The 19,572-nt window shown below is 39.2% G+C and overlaps 1 protein-coding gene across 1 annotated transcript in view; it reads left to right on the top strand.

Annotated features, from left to right (window-relative positions):
* Positions 1-7,929: 7,929 nt before the first annotated feature.
* Positions 7,930-19,572, top strand: part of ELO3 (radical SAM domain-containing protein / GCN5-related N-acetyltransferase (GNAT) family protein) — a 94,164-nt gene continuing 82,521 nt past the window's right edge. The window contains exon 1 of the mRNA XM_087679354.1: positions 7,930-8,469. Coding sequence (XP_087535480.1) covers positions 7,973-8,469 — 497 coding nt within the window. The 5' untranslated portion in view covers positions 7,930-7,972. The remainder of the gene's footprint in view (positions 8,470-19,572) is intronic.

Raw genomic sequence — 19,572 nt, 5'->3', positions numbered from 1 at the left:
CTTGTGGAATTGCATAGCTTGTCAACAAGATTAGCCCAAGCCTCTAGATTAAAATCATGGGGCTTTATAAATTTGCATTTCAATGGTCAATTTTGCTTCTTTTGAATTGAAAACTTGCCATCTGGGTCTTCCAATAATTGAAGTTGTTGCCATCCAACTTGTCCATGTTGAAATGGCACTATCCCCACCAGCAAATGCCATGATAAATGCAAAGCAAAGAGTGCATGGGCTACTGTAATAACAATACAATAGTCCCAAAATTTGCTTAAAATTGAATGCAAGAGGTGGGGTGCAATCCCATGTATAGTTGTCCACAAAATAAATGCACTAACAAGTGTCTATTCTCAAAGAGACTGCTCAAAACTAAATTTCAACATTGCTATCCATAATATTGCCATAAAAAAAGTTTGTGACTGTAGGTAGAAGACCAAAAATACAAAGCTTCCACTACTAGGATATGCCAATAGCAACCAAGATATAGAATGTAACTAGTAGTGTCAAGAAATAGCATAAAACCACTAAGGCACCAAATGTTGTTAGAGACCCAAAGATATCCGGTACATAGTTACAATCCCAAGCAAAAGAGTAGCATGTACATAATCCAACTATGCATAAGAGATACCCAAAAACAATAAATATCCACCAATCTACAATTAACTCACTACATCTGAACAATGAAGCCCTAGTACATAACTGTATACCAAAATCAATTGAGCCTCATAGGCAAGAGACTCCCCCAGTCTCTAATAAAATAAGCTCTAAACTAATAAATATTAAGGTGCTCCCACCAAAACAAAATCCATAATGGCAAAGAGCAATGCAAGTTCAAGATATAAGTGTCATAACATTCAAAAGCCCAAGATGCATCAATGTATATCTAGGAGCATAAGCATAACATAAGTGACCAAGCCTATAACTAATAAAGCTCCAAAGCAAGTAGCCATTGTAAATGTGTAGATATCCAAGCTCAAGTTCAAAGCTCAAAGAGAGCATATCCAAGCATGTACATCAATGGCAAGCATGTATGAATCTATATAGGATCCCCGAATAGCATGTAGGTATCAAATACATCAAGTACTACAAACAATAGTGTAAAAATTTTGGATCTAGAGCATGGCAAGAGCTATGGAGGTTGGAAGATGAAGACTAAATTCATGTTGACATGGATGATGAGTAGACAATTGTTACACAAGTGAATTAGGTTCCAAGATGGAAGCTTGGACTCATAAAGACAATCTTGTGTATTGGACTGACAATGACAATGACACTAATTGAAAGAGGAAAGCGTCATGATATTACATTCATCATTGTGAAAGTACAATGTATTATAGTAGTTGGGTTGTTCCACTCTCCTCATTGTGCATATGGGTTTCAGGACATCTCTTCCTAGAGCATACATCATTTGTCTACTTCTCAACACCCCCCTCAAATGCTGAATCCCTAGACTTGCTACCCTTTGCCCCCCCTACATGGTGACATGGCCCGGGAGACTAGCTCATAGGCAACTTAGTCCAGTTAAAGCTTGAAACTTTACATCTTTGGCAAGGGTTTTTACGAAGCAAATCCACTAAGGGAAAAATAGAGATCCACTATGGAAAAAACATATGAAAGATACAATGAAATTTCTTTAGAACAATCTGTTAGAGTTGTTGATGGTAGCAAAAGCATATTCTTCTTCATTCATGAACTAGTTCTAGTGGTGATCATTTTGCATCTACTGTGCTCTTTTCTTGGAAACATTCACTAGTTGTATGGTCAGTCTTGCCACAATAATGACATATAATTTGATCCTTGTTGTTGTTGGTGCTGAGTCCTCGACCACAGCCTTTTGCTCCATAAGTGCCCTTGGTGTACAAGAGATTGTTTTTGGTGGTGTGTTACTTTGCATCCTCGACTCGCTAACAGGTTTGAAATGAGGGCATTTAACTTTTCTTTCTCCATCAAGTAGTGAGTACTCAATATGTTTAAGTGAGAGACTTGGAACATTACTTAGGGTGGACACAAGATTCTCAGGATGCTTGATCTTCTTCTTGCTTGTTGCTGATTTGGTGTGATGATTTACTAGAAATTAAGTGCTCAGTAAGACAGAGTGATAGAGTCTTCAGTGGACTGAGAGGAGTAAGAAAATGAAAGGTTTTATGACCTTGAGGAAACTTGGCTATGGTTGGCCTTTTAGGGTTTCAGGATAGGGACCTGGTTATTTACTTACTATAGCTTACAGAGATGGGCATTTGCGAAACCCTCTGAGTTGGAGAGTGCTTAGGTATGGCTCTTAGTAAACGATGCAATTTTGGGCAGTGAGTTTGAATTTTGATAATGCTGAGCTCTAGAGTGGCCAATGCCAAGCTTCTATGTGATACAGAGTAGTGCCCTGAGTTAGGAACAAATCCCTAGAAGGAAGCAAGTTGAGATATGCTCTGATTTGAGAGATCTAGAATCTCAAAGTCATGTAGGTGCTCTTTTGGCTATGGCAGACACAAGGTTAAGTGGAGATGGAAGCGAGAAATGGAACCATGAGCTGGACTTGAACTGATCTAAGGTTCAGAGGGATTAAGAGAGCAAAGAAGGGAGTTATGCCATGCTCAGTTAAGCTCTGATACCATGTAAAAATGTCGAATCTAGATCATGGCAGGAGCTATGGAGGTTGAAAGATGAAGACTAAATTAATGTTGACATGGAAAATGAGTAGACAACTATTACACAAGTGAATTAGGTTCTAAGACGGAAGCTTGGACTCATAAAGACAATCTTGTGTACTTGACTGACAATGACAATGACACTAACTGAAAGAGGAAAGCATCATGATATTGCATTCATCATTGTGAAAGTACAATGCTTTATAGTAGTTGGGTTGTTCCACTCTCCTCACTGTGCATATGGGATTCATGACATCTCTTCCTAGAGCATACATCATTTGTCTATTTCTCAACAAATAGAGGAGAAGGGAGGTTAAGTATTTCAAGGAGTCAAGGAGCTTACCAGCCAAGGGGGGAGAAAGAAGGCATAGTGATATGCAAAGGAGAATGATATGATATGCACGTGATTAAGGTTAATTAACCTGATCCCACGATGTTATGGTGGCCTATCTCCATTACCAAAACCACCACAAGAGGGTTCATAGCGGATAGTTACATGTGCTCCAGAAGAGAGTGGCACATAAGCTGTTATGGAGAGTAAAGGGTGATAGAGGGGGACCATGTTCGAGCACTATGCTAAGAGATGGCAAAAGGAGGAGGGTGCAAATGATAGAGAAGAAGGAGCTTAGTGGCTAGAGGAGAAAGAAGGCTTAGTGATATTGCAATGAGTTGCATTGAATGAGTGCTACGCGATGTGTAGATGGTCTAGGAAGTCAATAATGGTGGAGAAAGAGAGTCATTAAAGGAGAAGGAAGAAGGGACTAAAAGGCAAAAATCTCATGTAGATGAGGGTTGTAAAGAGAGGAAGGAAACAACGATGTCTTGAGTGGCAATGATTAGAGGTAGCATAACATCTGACAAGGGGGAGAAAAAGAGGTACAAAATAGTTAATATAAAAATAGTAAATGGTAAAGAAGATCATTGGAAAGGGGGGTTAGAAGTTACCATCAAGGGGAGGCGGTGAAAATGATAGGCATCTAAGGGGAGAGAGAATTTTTCTTCAAACAAGGGGAAGAAAACGTGAGAGGTAGGGTAACTAAAGGGATTGGTTAGGAAGACACTAGGTACTAAATTGAGTTTTAACATGACGAATGAGTTACTTTGAGGGAAATGCCAAAGAAAAAAAGGAGAAGAATTCCTATTTTTAAAATTACTTCTAGGTTTATCCAAATTTAGGATAAGTGCCAAAGGTAGTAAGTGAGTTAGTGGATATGTTTATGTTTATATTTATATATATATATATATATATATATATATATATATATATATATATATATAGAACCTAGTGCAAAAAATGTAGTTTTCTAAAACCGATAACAGATATAGGCTTTTTTATGAAGCATGCACAAATTATATGTGTGAAATAGAAGGAGAAGAGAAATTGGGTTGATAGCCAAAAAAGTAGAGAGAGAGAGAGAGATGCATGCATGTATGTATGCATGCATGCATGCATGTATGTATGTATGTATGTATGTACATGTGTGTGTGTGTGTGACTATGTGAGTATGTATGGGAGAGTTAAATATGTTGTATAAGAAGTAAATAATTAAAGGGGATTGTTCCAATGATCAATCGTAGGTGTACTAGTTTAAATACAAGGAGGAATTAGAGGGAGAGGGCAAAAGAGAGGGAATGTGTCAACAAACTAATTACTATTCATTATAGTATGGATTTTTTTTATTTATAGCTATCTAGGTTCATGCTCAAACATAAAAGATATTCTAATTAAATTGTGAAGGGATTATATCAAAATATGATACTTAGTTAGGGGAGACTAATTGTACATGTGGATAATATATTTTTAGCAAGCAAAACTTGCAAGGGTTAATATGAACCTTGATGAAAATAGAAAACTTTCTTCATATTTTTGTAGATGTAGCCACAAAGATATCCACCCCAAGCGTTGCATGCAAATGTGTGATAAGTGGTGTATCAACAAAGAGATCAATGCAAATAACAAGACCCAAAAGCAATCAATCAGCCCAACATATGGCAATAAGCAACAATAAACCAAATAATAAAAACAATGGCCATGCATTTGATTATTATGTGTTGAGTTTTGCAATTTTAAAAATTTTATCACTTTCCTTTCTTCAATGAGCATATGCTAAATAACTATGACAAGCATAGTGTATTTTCAATCCATAATAGTGTCGTGCAAATTGTTCAAGACGAGTTTGGGTTTTGCATGTTTGCAATTTTGCATTTTGAGTTATGATATTTTGAAGTTTTTCTCAAATTCCTTCCTTCATTACACACACAATCAATCACCCATAACAAGCAAGGTATGTTTACAAAGCATGGATTGTTCAAGTAAGAAGAGTTGAGTTTTTAGCTTTGTATTTATATTTTGCTTTTTGTGTTTTGTGTCTTTGTATTGTTTTTCCTATAATGTTGACACAACCAAATGACCATGACAAGCATGATGTGTCTCGAATCCATAATAATGTCACACAATTTGTCTAAGCAAAAAGAGTTTGAGTTTTGAGTTTTGTATTTTTATGCTTTTACATTGCTTTTTGAGTTCATGTTTTTGAGTTTGAGTTTTATTTTTTGGCTTTAACCTATTTCAACTAAAGGACTGGTTCTTTTTTATTTGGGCTTCCTAAGCTACCTACATGTGTTTTAGAATATGTAAATTGCAAGCATAGATGATTGATACCACATTGATCCCATCCACACTCAAGCAAACAAGCCTCTTATATTCTATGGCATGGTAGGAGTGTAAGAACCTCAACGATTGTACCATCCATTGTCTTGGCAACATAACTAAAATGTTGTCTAAATGCATAACAGTTGGTGGACTTCTATTGTTTTAAAAATGGTAACTCACTTTGGCAACAATCTTGCACCTTGTATTCTCAACACTCCACTCTCACTAACCATGTATCATTCTCACAACCCAAGAAAGCAAGTATACAAGACTAGCTTTGAGATGTAGTGAACTCACCAACTTACCTTCTTGCATTGTAGTTTGAAAAGCTTGAAAGACTCAAAGATGGTTCCATGACCCAAACAACATAATTTGATGTTGTCACTCCTTTACATCCATTGCTAAGTATGCCTATGTTGAAATAAAAAGATGGAGGAGAAGAAGAAAAGCAACAAGAATATGTAGAACTTCTTTGAACCAATTCTTCACTCAAACATGCCTCTCACTCACTCACTCTCTCCCTCACTCTCAACAATGGAGACAAGAGGATAGAATAGAATGGAAAGCTTCAATAATTGTACTGATAGAGCTTTCACAACATGGACACATCAAAAGTGAATTGAGATCTCTGCGTGCATTCTTATTCAACTGCCTTGCCATCAATGATGACTTGATCATCTCTATACACTAGCTTCTTACCCTCCTTTTGGGCCTTGATTATTATGTGCATACTCACACACTTATGCTCCACCTACATCCTGGTAAGATTATTATCTAGGTAGATGGGATCCCTTTGGGAATCCATGTAGTATGACCCTCTTCTTCTTCAAGGCCATCCTCTCCATCTTATCTCAGAACCTTGGAATGATTGTGTGCTTTTGTGGTTCTTTCCCAACTCTCTAGGCTTTAGTAAAGGAAAGTCCATCTTTCTCTTTGTATCTAAGTGCTCAAGTGATGACATTGACTAGAATAGGGATAACATCCTCATCCTTAATGATTTCCACAATTAAGAGACTCAAGGGTATTGAATGTTGCCTTAGGACTACTAGCCTTGCATCTTGAGCAATCTTGGTACATATGAGTGATTTCACACTCTAGACACCATTGGTCTACTTCATTTTGCTTAGTTTGATGTTGTCTTTGGGAATAGTGTGGGGATACATGTCTCAGTTGTCCACAATTCTAGCAAGCTATGATCTCACAAGGCTTGATCATTCCTCACTGTCTTCCTTATCCTAACATCATAATCAACATTAGTTATAATCCTTTAGGATAGGGTGATCCTCTTTGTCAAAGAAAACAAGTTGATTACGTGCACTTCCTCCTTTTTATTATTTGTTTCCATCTCCTTTTGATATTCTCCTTCGCTGCCTCTATCCACCCTTGTTGAGTGGCCTCAAGCTTAGCATCCACAACTTGGGAGATTTTGTCCTTTATGGTGACTATTGTGTCCTCTTGGATCTCCCCTTCCTCTCATCTAGTGCTTTTTAGTGCCACAATCTCCTCTTGTTGAATCTCCATTAACACAACTACTTTCTCATTTCTCCATTCTTCATCAAACTTTTGCAATGTTGTCGTGTAGGTTGTGTTGTACTTGGTTAAATGCTATTGTGCAAGGTTTTTAAATATATTGGTGATTAGCAAATTTAGCACTTTCTCTAGGGTATTTAGTTTGGTATCCGCACTTGCCATTTGTCTTAAAACAATGATTTTAATCTCTATTTTATTTTCCTTTGTTTCCCTGCTTCGGCAATACATAGAGACATTTTGTGGGCAAGTATGATATAGGTAGGGCTAGGTTGAGGTGAGTCAACAGGGTGCAGTGGGACAAGATGGGGGTAGGGTGGGAGTGAAGGTAATGTGAGGATAGGGTGGGGAGGGGTGATGCAGGGTGAGAGCGGGGTGAGGGTGGAGGTAATGCTTGTAGGTGTGCATGCATGCATGTGTGTGCGTGTTTGTTAGAGACTTGTCAATGTTGGTGAGGGTATATTGATTTGCACGAAGAAAGAGCGTGATGAAGACGAAGTGTGTGAAAAAGCACATGTATACATTTGCACTCCAAAACATCCAGTTGGACGTAGCAACATGTGTCTTTGAACTCTACTCTTTTACTTATGTTGTAATATATTGCTACTTTTGCAATTAAAAAAAGTATAGTTAGGCTTTTATAATTAAGAAGTACTATAATTCTTATTCTTTTCGTGTTTTGCTAGTAAAGCCTTTTCACCAAAGATTTATTATTTTTGGCTTGCCCCTCCCATGGGAGACCTTTGTGTTTGTTTGCCAATGGGCGTTGAAAACTTTAAGCTAAGGAAATTAATATTAAAAACCTCCAAAAAATAGCAACATGTCTCAAGACTTGTGTGTTTATTCATATGAATATATTTTTAGAATCTAGACCTCGTCACCACTCTCTTTCTCTCTCTCTCTCCCATTAAAGCAATGCGCTAATAATGATAAATTTTATCTAGATACTAAACATTTCAATATTTAATTTTTAAACTAGAAGCAGTAAATTTACCTTATCAATGCGTATTTTGATAGACAGGCCCTTTGATAATATATTATCACCTGTTAAAATGCGTATGGAGAGATACTTACTATTTATGTTTGTTTCAAAATGTGGAATCCACTACTTAAATCTTTTCCTGACTAACGAAGTTTTAAGCATTTGAGAACTGCAATGGCGATTGACTGCTCGGAAGGCACGATGGCGCAGGCGGGGGAGGAGAAGAAGAAGAAGAAGCCAACCCCCGGCCGGGGTGGCGTTGTCGCGCATCACCTCAGTGAAGAAGAGGCCAGAATCCGAGCAATCGCAGACATAGTAGGAGCTATGGTGGAGGGCTGCCGGAAGGGCGAAAATGTTGACCTGAACGCTCTCAAGTCAGCTGCCTGCCGCCGTTATGGCCTCTCTAGAGCTCCCAAACTCGTCGAGATGATAGCCGCGCTCCCGGATGGTGACAGAGAGATGGTGCTTCCCCGTCTTAAGGCCAAGCCTGTGCGAACAGCCTCTGGGATCGCAGTTGTTGCCGTAATGTCCAAGCCACACCGCTGTCCGCACATTGCAACTACTGGCAATATCTGTGTTTACTGTCCCGGAGGGCCAGATTCTGACTTCGAGTACAGCACCCAGTCTTACACAGGATACGAGCCTACCAGTATGCGTGCAATTCGAGCGAGGTACAAATTGAGCAGTTAAAATTCTTCAGCTAAGGTTGAACTAAGTCAATTACCTAATTAGGCTAGCCTTACTAAAATGCACTTAATGCATCGGAAGTTGCCTTATAGTATGTACATAAAAGGGCTAAGCTTCATATGGAGGGTCTCAGAAAATCTTGCAAGGTTTGGGTGTGGACATTGTACTATGACTGAACATAGTGCTATGACTGATTGGCAATTCAACATGCCGCATTTATTCATGATCACTGATAGATGGGCAGCTTACTTATTACGAAGAGTTCATATTTGTTCTTGACGAGGACAAGGAGAATATCTTGCATAATGGCCATCAATGACATATATATGTTTTGTGAATTTTGACATGCTAAGGTTGAACCTTGTATAGTCCTTTGATGTAGTGTTTCTATGGTGCCTTACAGAAATGGGAGTAGTCATAAGGAGGAAAACAAGTTATCAGCTCAAACATCTTGTAATATGCCGATTATTTTTCAAAGTTCTCTCTCAAAGTGATAAGCATGTGATGTAGAGTTTCTATGATGGGCTGTTGTCTTGGTCTCTAACCTAATTGAAGGGTTAAACTCTTTGGAAAATACTTATTGAAATGTGGTTGGGACATGTTTTCACTTTACGTAACTTTTTAGCTGTTTTGCTAGGTTGTATTTGCAAGTAGATTGGGTCACAATGGAGACTTTCAGAGTGGATGGGATCTATAATAATATGCTTGATCTTTAATGATGAGAGCTTAAAGGGCAGTGATAGTTAGTGTGAGGGATCAAGAGTTGATGTAGAAACCATCTTTCCATTAGCCAAATAGAAATGACCATGACACCAAAGAACATGGGGACCCTCTATGCATTGGTCACTGGCATTGATTGGTCAACATGATCACCATTGAATAAGAATGATACCATCTCAAAGTGTGGAGCATAGATGAAAGATGATTCAGAAGATGACGACGAAAACCAGAAGAAAAACAGTCCCATTTGTGAGCACTAGTGATTCCTTTTTTCCTCCCAACCTCGCCTAGATAAGTGCTGGCAACTCTCTCCCCGTTTCCTCTGCCAGCCGTCCACTTTAGGTGAGTCCTACTATTCTTGGACTCTCTTACTTTCTAGGCTCCCCTTAACCCCGTTCGGGCGCCCAAGAGCCCGGACGGTCATCCTCGTGCGTGTTCCCCTAGATTTACCTTAATGTCACATTAAATGTCACTTTAATGTCACATTCAATATTTGTGACCTTAACGTTACATTAAATATCACTTTTAATGTCACATTTCCTTTCCCTTAAGAATCGGTTTCGTCCTCGAAAACGATACTTGGAAGGTCTAACTGTAAATCGGGAAACCTTTTCTTTAAAGTACTTACTCGCTCCCATGTTGAGCTTTCTTCTGAACAATCTTTCCACTTAACCAAACATTCTTGATAAATAGTATTCCTTGTTTGTCTATTACGAACATTTAATATTCTTTCTGGTTCATGTGGATTAGATTGGTCATTGAATAGGTCCTCAATATCATCATTTAAGATTAGATTATCCAAATCACCTAGTTTCTTCCTTAATTTACTTACATGAAAAACTGGATGTATTTTACTACCAGCAGGTAGTTGGAGCTTGTAAGCCAATTCTCCCACCTTTTTAAGTATTATGAAAGGACCACAATACCTTGGTGAAAGCTTTGGACATTGTCCCTTTTTCATAGTTTTAGTTTGTTCAGGCACCTTAAGATAGACCAATTCTCATTCTTCAAAGGAGATGTCTCTTCGGTGAGGATTTGCATATGCTCTAGCTCGATTTTGAGCTTTTTTAATATTTTCTTGAGCAAATTATAACATACTATTCATATCCTCCAAAAAGTCTTTAGCTGCTTGAACCTTTTCCTTATGCAGTCCTACTGCAAAAGGAGCTCTGGGCTGAAACCCATACATTAACATAAATGGACTATATCCAGTGGAAGAGTGCTTGGCACTGTTATATGCAAACTCTGCTATCGGTAAATACTCTTCCCAATTAGTTTGCCTTTTACTTACATATGCCCTAAGCATATCTTCAAGAATTTGGTTAACCCTTTCAGTTTGCCCATCAGTTTGCGGATGATTCGCCGTACTCATGCTAAGTTTAGTATCCAATTTCCTAAATACCGCACGCCAAAATTGGCTATCAAATTTTCTATCCCGATTAGAAACTATATTTGCCAGAAGGCCATATAATCGGTATATGTTCTCTACGAACAATCTGGCCAATTCTGGTGTTTTAACATCAGTTGAAGTTGGAATGAACCTAGCCATTTTGGTTAACCTATCCACAATCACCCACACAGAGTCGTGTCCCCTCTGTGTTCTAGGTAAAGCAACAATAAAGTCCATGGAGATACTCTCCCATTTTCCCGAAGGAATTTCTAGTGGATGGAGAAGTCCTCCCATTTTTAATCTTTCAGCTTTATTAACATGGCATTTATTACGTTTGACCACATAGTCAAGGACGTCCTTATTCATTCCAGGCCAATAGAACTGCCTTTTAATAAGACTATAAGTCTTATTAACTCCTGGATGTCCCGCACTAGGGGTATCATGACACTTAAAGAGTATCTGGCGCCTTATTTCTATATCTTTCGGGACACATACCCTACCCTTGTAGAGTAAATAACCATTATCAATGGTAAAATTCTTCCACTTGAATCGAGTTTGAGCAACCCCTGATGCTCCATTTCCTTGTTGAACATCCTCAGATATTCCTTCCTCAGTAGAAGCACTTTCATTTGGATCCCCATTTTTTATTGCTTCCCATATGTTGGAATACGCCGGATCAACCTGGCATTTCCCTTTTAAAGATTCAAGCAAGTTGGAAGTGAACTGAGTAAAACTCAATTCATTAATGATGGGCATTCTGCTGAGTGCATCAGCTACTATATTATACTTTCCTTTTCTATATCTTATCTCATAGTCGAACTCTTGGAGGAGTTCGGCCCATCTGGCTTTACGCCCGTGTAAATCCGGTTGATCATTAAGCCACTTAATGCTTTCATGATCCGATAAAATTAAAAGTTTGGCACCGTACAGATAGTACCTCCATTTCTTCATTGCATGTACTATTGCATACAGCTCCCTCTCATAAACAGAATAATTCTGTTTTGGACGGTCTAATTTCTTGCTTTCAAAGGCAACTGGTTGACCTTCTTGTAATAAGACCGCGCATATCGCCTTATCACTGGCATCAGCTTCAACCACAAACGGTTTATTGGGATCTACTATTAATAATACTGGAGCTGTAGTGATAGCTACCTTAAGTTTTTGAAAACTTTCATTTTGGTCTGTTTCCCAATTAAAACTTTTTCCTTTCCCTTTAAGTTGGTCTGTCATTGGAACAGCTATTTTGGTATAATCTCGAATGAATCTACGATAAAATCCAGATAAACCTAGGAAGATCTGCAGCTCTTTCAGGTTCCTTGGAGGTGGCCATTCAATAATTGCCCTTACTTTTTCTGGATCCATGTTGATTCCCTCTTTCGAGATAATATGCCCCAGATATTTGACCTCTTGTGCAAAGAATTCACATTTAGTTTTCTTCGCATAAAGGGAATGTGTTCTTAACAGTTGGAATACTAATTGTAAGTGTTCCAAATGTTCTTCTCTTGATTTACTAAAGATCAAGATATCATCCAAAAAGACTACTACAAAATGTCCTAGATAGGGCCGTAAAACACTATTCATCAGCTTCATAAAGGTAGCTTGTGCATTAGTGAGGCCAAAAGGCATCACCAAAAAATCATAGTGCCCGTATCTAGTACGAAATGCCGTCTTAGGAACATCTTGTGCCTTAATTCTTACTTGGTGATAACCTGATCTTAAATCTATCTTTGTGAAGAATTTTGCCCCTTGTAATTGATCAAAAAGATCTTCCATTCTGGGCATAGGAAATTTATTCTTCACCGTTATTTTATTAAGTGCTCTATAGTCAACACAAAGTCGCATAGAACCATCTTTTTTCTTTACCAATAAAATTGGTGAAGCCCAAGGTGAATTACTGGGTTGAATAAACTCTTTATCAAGGTAATCCTTAATTTGTCTTTCAACTTCTTGGTGCTGTGTTTCACTTAACCTATACGGTGGTTTAGAAATAGGGTGTGTATGCTTATTTATATCAATTGGGTGATTTATATCACCTCTATCTGGTGGAAGGCCACTTGGTAAATCAGAAGGAAACACATCTTTAAAATCATCTAGCAAACTACTTAATTCATTATTAACATTCAACTCACAAACATAAGAAAATTGTTGCTTTATATTACAGAAAGTAAAAATGTTCTGTACAGGAAGAGACCATAACATATATACCTCACGAACTTCCTTCTTTATCAGCTTTTGAACTTCAGTAGAACACAGCAAAGGATTATCAGATACTTCATGTTCACCTTGAATGACAAAAGTCTTACCATCCCTTTCAAATTCCAGTGTATTATGGTGATAACTACGTTTTAAGGATGGTTTCAATCCCCATAGCCACTCCCTCCCTAGAGCAATATCAGCTCTTTTCATGTTCATAATTTGGAAATCAAGTTTATCTTTATATCCTTGAATCTCAATTTCCAAATTGGATACCATTGTATCCCATATTTTATTGTCTTGGCCTTGCATCATACGAACAACATATTGATGCCCACTCTTTTGTTGGGGAAGTTTCAATTTTTTGACAAGTGCATAATTTATAAAATTATGTGTGGCAGAGTCATCAATCATGACTCTAACCCTCTTTCCAGCTATCAATCCATGTACTCTAAGTAAATCATGTGGCCCAAAAGTAGGCTGCCACAGAAGTTGACATACAACACTTATGTTGTACATCCATGTGCAAGACCTCTAAAGATTTGTACTTTTCATGCCCCTTTAATTCTAAGGTCTGCACTACATGGATTTGTTTTTCTTTTCCCTTGCCCTTGTCCTTATCCTTTCCTTTATCTTCCCCCTTTTTCTTTTAAGGGCAATTCCAAGCTACATGGTTAGGGGATAGGCAATTGAAACACGACTTTTCTTTTTTGGCCTTATCAAAGTCATCAGGACTTAACTTTGGCCTCACATATGGTTTCTTTTCAAAAGATTGTTTTTTACCCTTAAAGAATGGCATTTTCCTTTTAAATTTGCCCACAAATTTTGAGGTTTCCAATTCCTTAGACTTGGGCTCCGTATCAGTGAGACTAGTGAGTGTACCTGGACGCATACTATCTTCATGAATTAATGCAAATTTAATTGCCTCTTCCAGCGTCTTAGGTGAACTCCTTTTTACTTCCTTTTTACAGGCTTTGTCTAGTCCCCTAATGAATCCTCTTGTTTTTTGGAATTCATCTATTCCTTCCAATTTGAGGATTATCTCACAATATTCCTCCAGATATGTCAGCATTCTTTCCATTTCATTTTCAGGAAGGAATTCTTTCAAAAAGACGGATTCAAATTGAGCCCAAGTTTCAGGTATTTTATTTGCCTCCTTTAAAGTTCGCCACCACTTATATGCTTTGGGCCCTAAAGTTAAACTAGCCTCCAGTGCTTGGAGATGTGGTGGGGTATTTTTAAGTTTATGTAAATCTTTCCATTTTTGGAGGAAATTAAAGATTGTGTCTTTATTCCTATCTTTTTCCTCCCCGTGAAATTGAGGTGGTTTCATATCCTTTAGAACTGGATTATCCCTCAATTTATGGTGGGGTTGGGGTTCCTTAGGATCTCGCATAGTCACATCTAAATCTTTCGATGAAGATGGGACATCCGAGGTTTCTATCTTATTTTTATCTCTTTCTAACAATAAAGTTAATTGAGATTTTATTTCAGTGAGTGTTTGGGTTAAAAATTCCATTTGAACCCCCTGAGCTTGCACACGAGCAGTAAGATCATCAAATTGCTCTTGTGTAGCAAAAAATTCTTCCCACTGTTCTTCTTGCATGTCTGGTTCCTGGGGATCTACCATAGGGTGGTCCCCAGAACTAGAACCTTCCATTACTCTCTCTTTCCCTTTTTTTGCCATTAATACACTGGAATTGGAAAGCAAAGATAAGAAATTTGCATACGAAATAAAGTACTTCCCTGGTTTTAATGGCAAGGCAGCTGCTGCTGGATTTATTAGTAAGCCCGAAGAGTGAGGAACAATCCTTATTTTCCGGACTAGACCAGTCACTTGGACCACCAATATGTCTTTTATATGTGTGACAAATCTGGCTGATTTCAGTCCGTCGGTGGCGATTCAAATGCTGGTACTTATCCTCACAACTACAACAGTCGTCTTTATGTTTCGCCGCACAGCTGACGCCTTGGACATTGCGCCTTTCGTTGACCAGAAACGGAGTCCTTTTCGTCTCATGCTGGATCGTTCTGCCTCACGCCTGCGCCGGGTCGTTTTTTTTTTAAAAATTTCGCTGACCAGAGACGAATCCCCTTTTCGCCTCACGCTAGTCGTTTCACAAAATGTCACTTATGTGACGTGGCACACCACATGTAACTTCTTCGAAAGGGTCTTCGACGATTAATGAATGGTGGGCTAGCCTCACGCGACTGGCATCCTGGCGGGCGACTGAAACCCGTCAACTAAAACGAACCGCGACCCGTCGACTGAAACGAACCACGAGACCCATCGATGAAGAACTCCACAAATCCACACGACTAAACCTGTCGGCTCTGATACTAATGAAAGATGATTCAGAAGATGATGACGAAAACCAGAAGAAAAACATTCTCATCTGTGAGCACGAGTGATTCCTTTTTTCCTCCCAACCTCGCCTAGATAAGTGCTGGCAACTCTCTCCCCGTTTCCTCTGCCAGCCGTCCACTTTAGGTGAGTCCTACTATTCTTGGACTCTCTTACTTTCTAGGCTCCCCTTAACCCCGTTCGGGCGCCCAAGAGCTTGGACAGTCATCCTCGTGCGTGTTCCCCTAGATTTACCTTAATGTCACATTAAATGTCACTTTAATGTCACATTCAATATTTGTGACCTTAAGGTTACATTAAATATCACTTTTAATGTCACATTAATGTCACAATAGAGATGGGGCCACCAAAGGCATTGGAAAGTAGCCATCAAGAGAGCTCGATGAAGCATGTATTATACTTAATGTGTTCCTCCGTTGTTTTGATGTAAATGCTCCCTTATCCATGGACACATTTTACCTTCTAGTGGGAGAAGGGTTTTCTTACTGTGTGAACAGCCACTTTGGTTGGTGGTAAGAGTTGCATTTTATTGAAAATGCATTGTGCCTCTACTTGAAAATGGATCTATATGCGTTGATAAAAAATTACGGATTGTGCATACTGATGTGTGTTTGTCCCATGTGTATCTCATCCGTTGAAGGAAACTTGTATTCGTCACTTTCATTGATGGCATGACACATGTTATGTCCTTGGACAGACTTCTAGATTTCCCTCTTATTCACACTTTATGCTCTAGTTGTTTGAGGGGCAAGCAACATAGATAGCCACATCTACATGTTGCCACTAGGAGGGCTTCTACACTGCTTGAGTTGGTGCACACCGACTTTATGGACCTATGGGTGGTCTCCTTGGGAAGGCCAAGTATGTGATGCTAATCACAAACAACTTTAGTCGTTATGTGTGGCCTTATTTTTTGGAGTACTAGAGCGAGGCGTACGCTCAATTTTGCGAGTAGAAGTTGTTTGTGGAGAAGCAGACTAGGAGTTTACTTCTAACCTCTTTTCTTAGATTTGCAAGGATCATGGTATTCGGGTGGAGTATTCCCATCCGAATACATGATTGGAGAATGGTGTAGTGGAGCGTGCGAATCAAACCATGCTAGAGATGGCCCAATCAATGTTGGAGCATCAGGGTCTTTCTCATTCCCTTTGGGATGAGGTGGTGGCTATTGCAGTTCATATCTGTAATTACTGTTGGACTTTTGCATTATAGGATATGACTCCATACGAGGCTTTCTTTGGTTGCGAGCCTTCCGTGTCTCACTTTCATATCTTTGGATGTGATGCATTTGTCCGTGTGGACAAGAAAAAGAGGAAGATAAAGCTTGACTTAAAGTCCCAGAATCTTATCTTCATGGGCTACAACACTTTCATGAAGAGCTATCGGCTATATGACCTAGTGACACGGAAGCTTGAGGTGAGCAAGGATGTGATCTTTGATGAGATTGTGGCCTCCAAGGATCTTATCGATGGTTTTATTGTAGGTGATTCTTCATTATCGATCATTGATCCTACGCCACCCTCAATTTCTTGCCTCCCTTCTAGGTTGCCTCTTAATACCCCTTCTTTGTCTTTGGCTCCCACCCCTCCCCCTTCTCTACCCTCTATCTCGGCTTCCCTATCACCTTTGATGGATGCGACTACTTCTTTTTCTTTGCTGAGTTTTTTCACCCTTTCAACCTCCACTCTGGAGTTTTCTAGGGATGCCCTATTGTCAGAGGGGGAGCCTTCTTTAGATAAGGAGGATTTACCTTCCCTTAGTGAGAGGAAGTACCTTACACAGACAGGTGCATTGTAGGTACTTGAGGCTACGTAGTCTCCCTCGTAGTAGGATGAGCTTATTTGGATTGCTCTATGGTACCGACAGCTCATGTAGGATCTAGGTGTTTCTCACTTTCCTGCTTCTTCTACAGGTCCACATAGATCAACTCACTTATAGGCTTAGTGGAATAGTTCACTCTGTATAAATTATGCTCTTATGTTAGAGATTCTTCTTGACAACGAGCCTACCACCATAGGTGAGGAGGTTCTTGTACATGATATTTGGTGGCATGCCATGTAGGAGGAGCTCGATTCTATCAAGTGAAATCAAATTTGGGAGTTGGTCTTGTGTCCGCCAACCTGAAGGTGATAGTTATGAAGTGGGTCTACAAGACCAAGTACCTTGCAAATGGTTCCTTGGACAAGCACAAAGCTAGGCTTGTTACCAAGGGTTTGGCTTAGAGGGTAGGATTGGACTATTTTGAGACTTATGCACTTGTGTCTTGGATGTCTACTATTCGAGCTATCTTGACTCTTGTAGCCCACCACCACTAGCTTGTTGACAGATGAATGTAAAGTTTGCCTTCTTAAATGACGTCCTTAAGGAGGAGATTTATGTTTCACAACTTGCAAGTTTTCTTGTGCAGGGAAAAGAGGACCATGTCTATAGATTGTGGAAGGCCTTGATACTAGAGGATTGATCAATTTTTTCTACGAAGTGGCTTCCATTGATCAACTCATGACCCCAATCTATACTACAAGGTTGAGGGTGGCGTGTGTTTTGATCATATTGTTGTTAGAAGTGGATGTAGTGGTGGAAGTGTGCAAAACTGCTGTAGTAGATTGTTGAATACAAGAAACAAAGGAAAGAGAAAGAGAAGCATTGCAAAAGAAAAGAACATTGCACAAAGAACTTAGAAGCAAAGGGACACTTGGGAAATTGAATCCATATACCAAGATATAAGATAGTACAAAACCAATGTGAGTCACTGGCTATGAAGGCACTGGCACCGACACCGGCATCGACACCTGCTCCTACCCCTCCACTAGAACCTGTTAGATGATGAATGATAGATGATGCATGATACAAATTGTGGAGGAGAAGCATCTAATAAGTAGGCTGAAATAGTGCCATAAATGATGCTAAGTTGGCCATCATAAAATGCTAAAATAGCCATCATAAAATACTAGATAAAAATGCCTAAGTAATCTAGAGTGTGCCCAGCCCTCTCTGGCATGCATAAACTCAATCATGAATTGACATATCTGTTAGTATCCTCTCTCAGATCATCATGGGTGATGTGATACAATAGAATATACAATGATAATGGCCCATCGTACTATATTTAACAAGGACCACCAAAGTAGAACCATGGATACCCAAGCAGTGGGAGCGTAAGCCACCACCAAGGTGCCTTGGAGAGAATATGATGTTGATGTCGATCGTATTAGCTCCTAAAAATAGAGAAGAATCATAGCAACTCTCATTATCTGTCAACAATGCCTCGCACTAGCATACAAGACCATCTTGTAAAAAATGCATTTGAATATATGTGACCATGGAATCTCTTGCTGCCAGACCGCCAAAGTGTCCCCTCATGTAAGCTCACACCAAGAGCCAAACTTGCTCTCTGTCAAAGAACCGGCTCATCATGAACTTGGATGTCAAACCCACCTCTAGGATTTGAACCTCCAGTCTTCAGTCGATCGATCAGGAAAATCCCTCTCAGAAATTTGTGCACCTCTATACCTGTATAGATGAGGCTCTTTGACCCCGTTGCACCTATCACGATGACATGTATCTTTGAAACCTCACTTAACATGCGATTAATTTTTAATCACATGGTTAAAGTAAATGTTGCACATGTGAGGTGTAACTGGGGTTAGAATAAATCTACGAGCCTTGGATTCGAGGAAATCATGGGATGTCAAAGGCAAAAGTTGCTACACAGGTACTTGGTGGTATCTGGTGCTAGTTGTTGGCCTAGGTCATTCATTTGGCTATAAGGAAGTTACATGGCCAATTTAATTATTGGCTAATCAGATTTTTTTAAAGGCAAAAAATAATTATTATATTAATTTTTAGTATTTAAAGCTTAAAAATGAATATTTAATTATGGATAATGCTGGGAAATGGGATTAGAAGGTTGCCACTTGGCAAAACTTGCCCATGTAAGTGGGAAAACGTTTTTAGGGGCTGGTGGAGTCTATTCTAGCCATTGTGAGAGAGGAGGAGGCCGTTAGAGAACAAGAGGAGAGGCTACTGATGTGATTTGCAGCCAGTATGGATCAGTCCTACAGCGTGTGACAGCAGTTTGGAGCCCTCTAGGAGTAGGTGACAGCAGCCCAAGGTCCTTCTAGTGCAGATGACAACATACGGGAGGGGGTAGCAGTATCTTTTGTGGTCCTAAGAAATAAGTTGTAGGTGACAGCTTCCATGGCTGTTTGACAGGGTAGTACAAGTAAATGACTGATTTTCTTTAGTTCTTCGCGAAGAAAGTTTGAATTTTCTCTCTCCTCAATAGTCTTTCTCATCTCCTAACCATTCTACAACCTTGCTCCAAAGATTATAACATTGGAATCACTAGAGGCTCAGAAATTTAAGATTTCTGTACTGTAAATCCTAATCTGCAATAGAAATTAGGGTTTAGCAGTAGTC

The sequence above is a fragment of the Lygodium microphyllum genome, chromosome 6 (assembly GCF_053477565.2).
Source record: "Lygodium microphyllum isolate KBCC chromosome 6, Lygodium_microphyllum_v1.1.10, whole genome shotgun sequence".
Lineage (NCBI taxonomy): Eukaryota > Viridiplantae > Streptophyta > Polypodiopsida > Schizaeales > Lygodiaceae > Lygodium > Lygodium microphyllum.
Note: the sequence above shows the minus strand (reverse complement) of the source record. Positions and strands in the feature narration are given on the sequence as shown.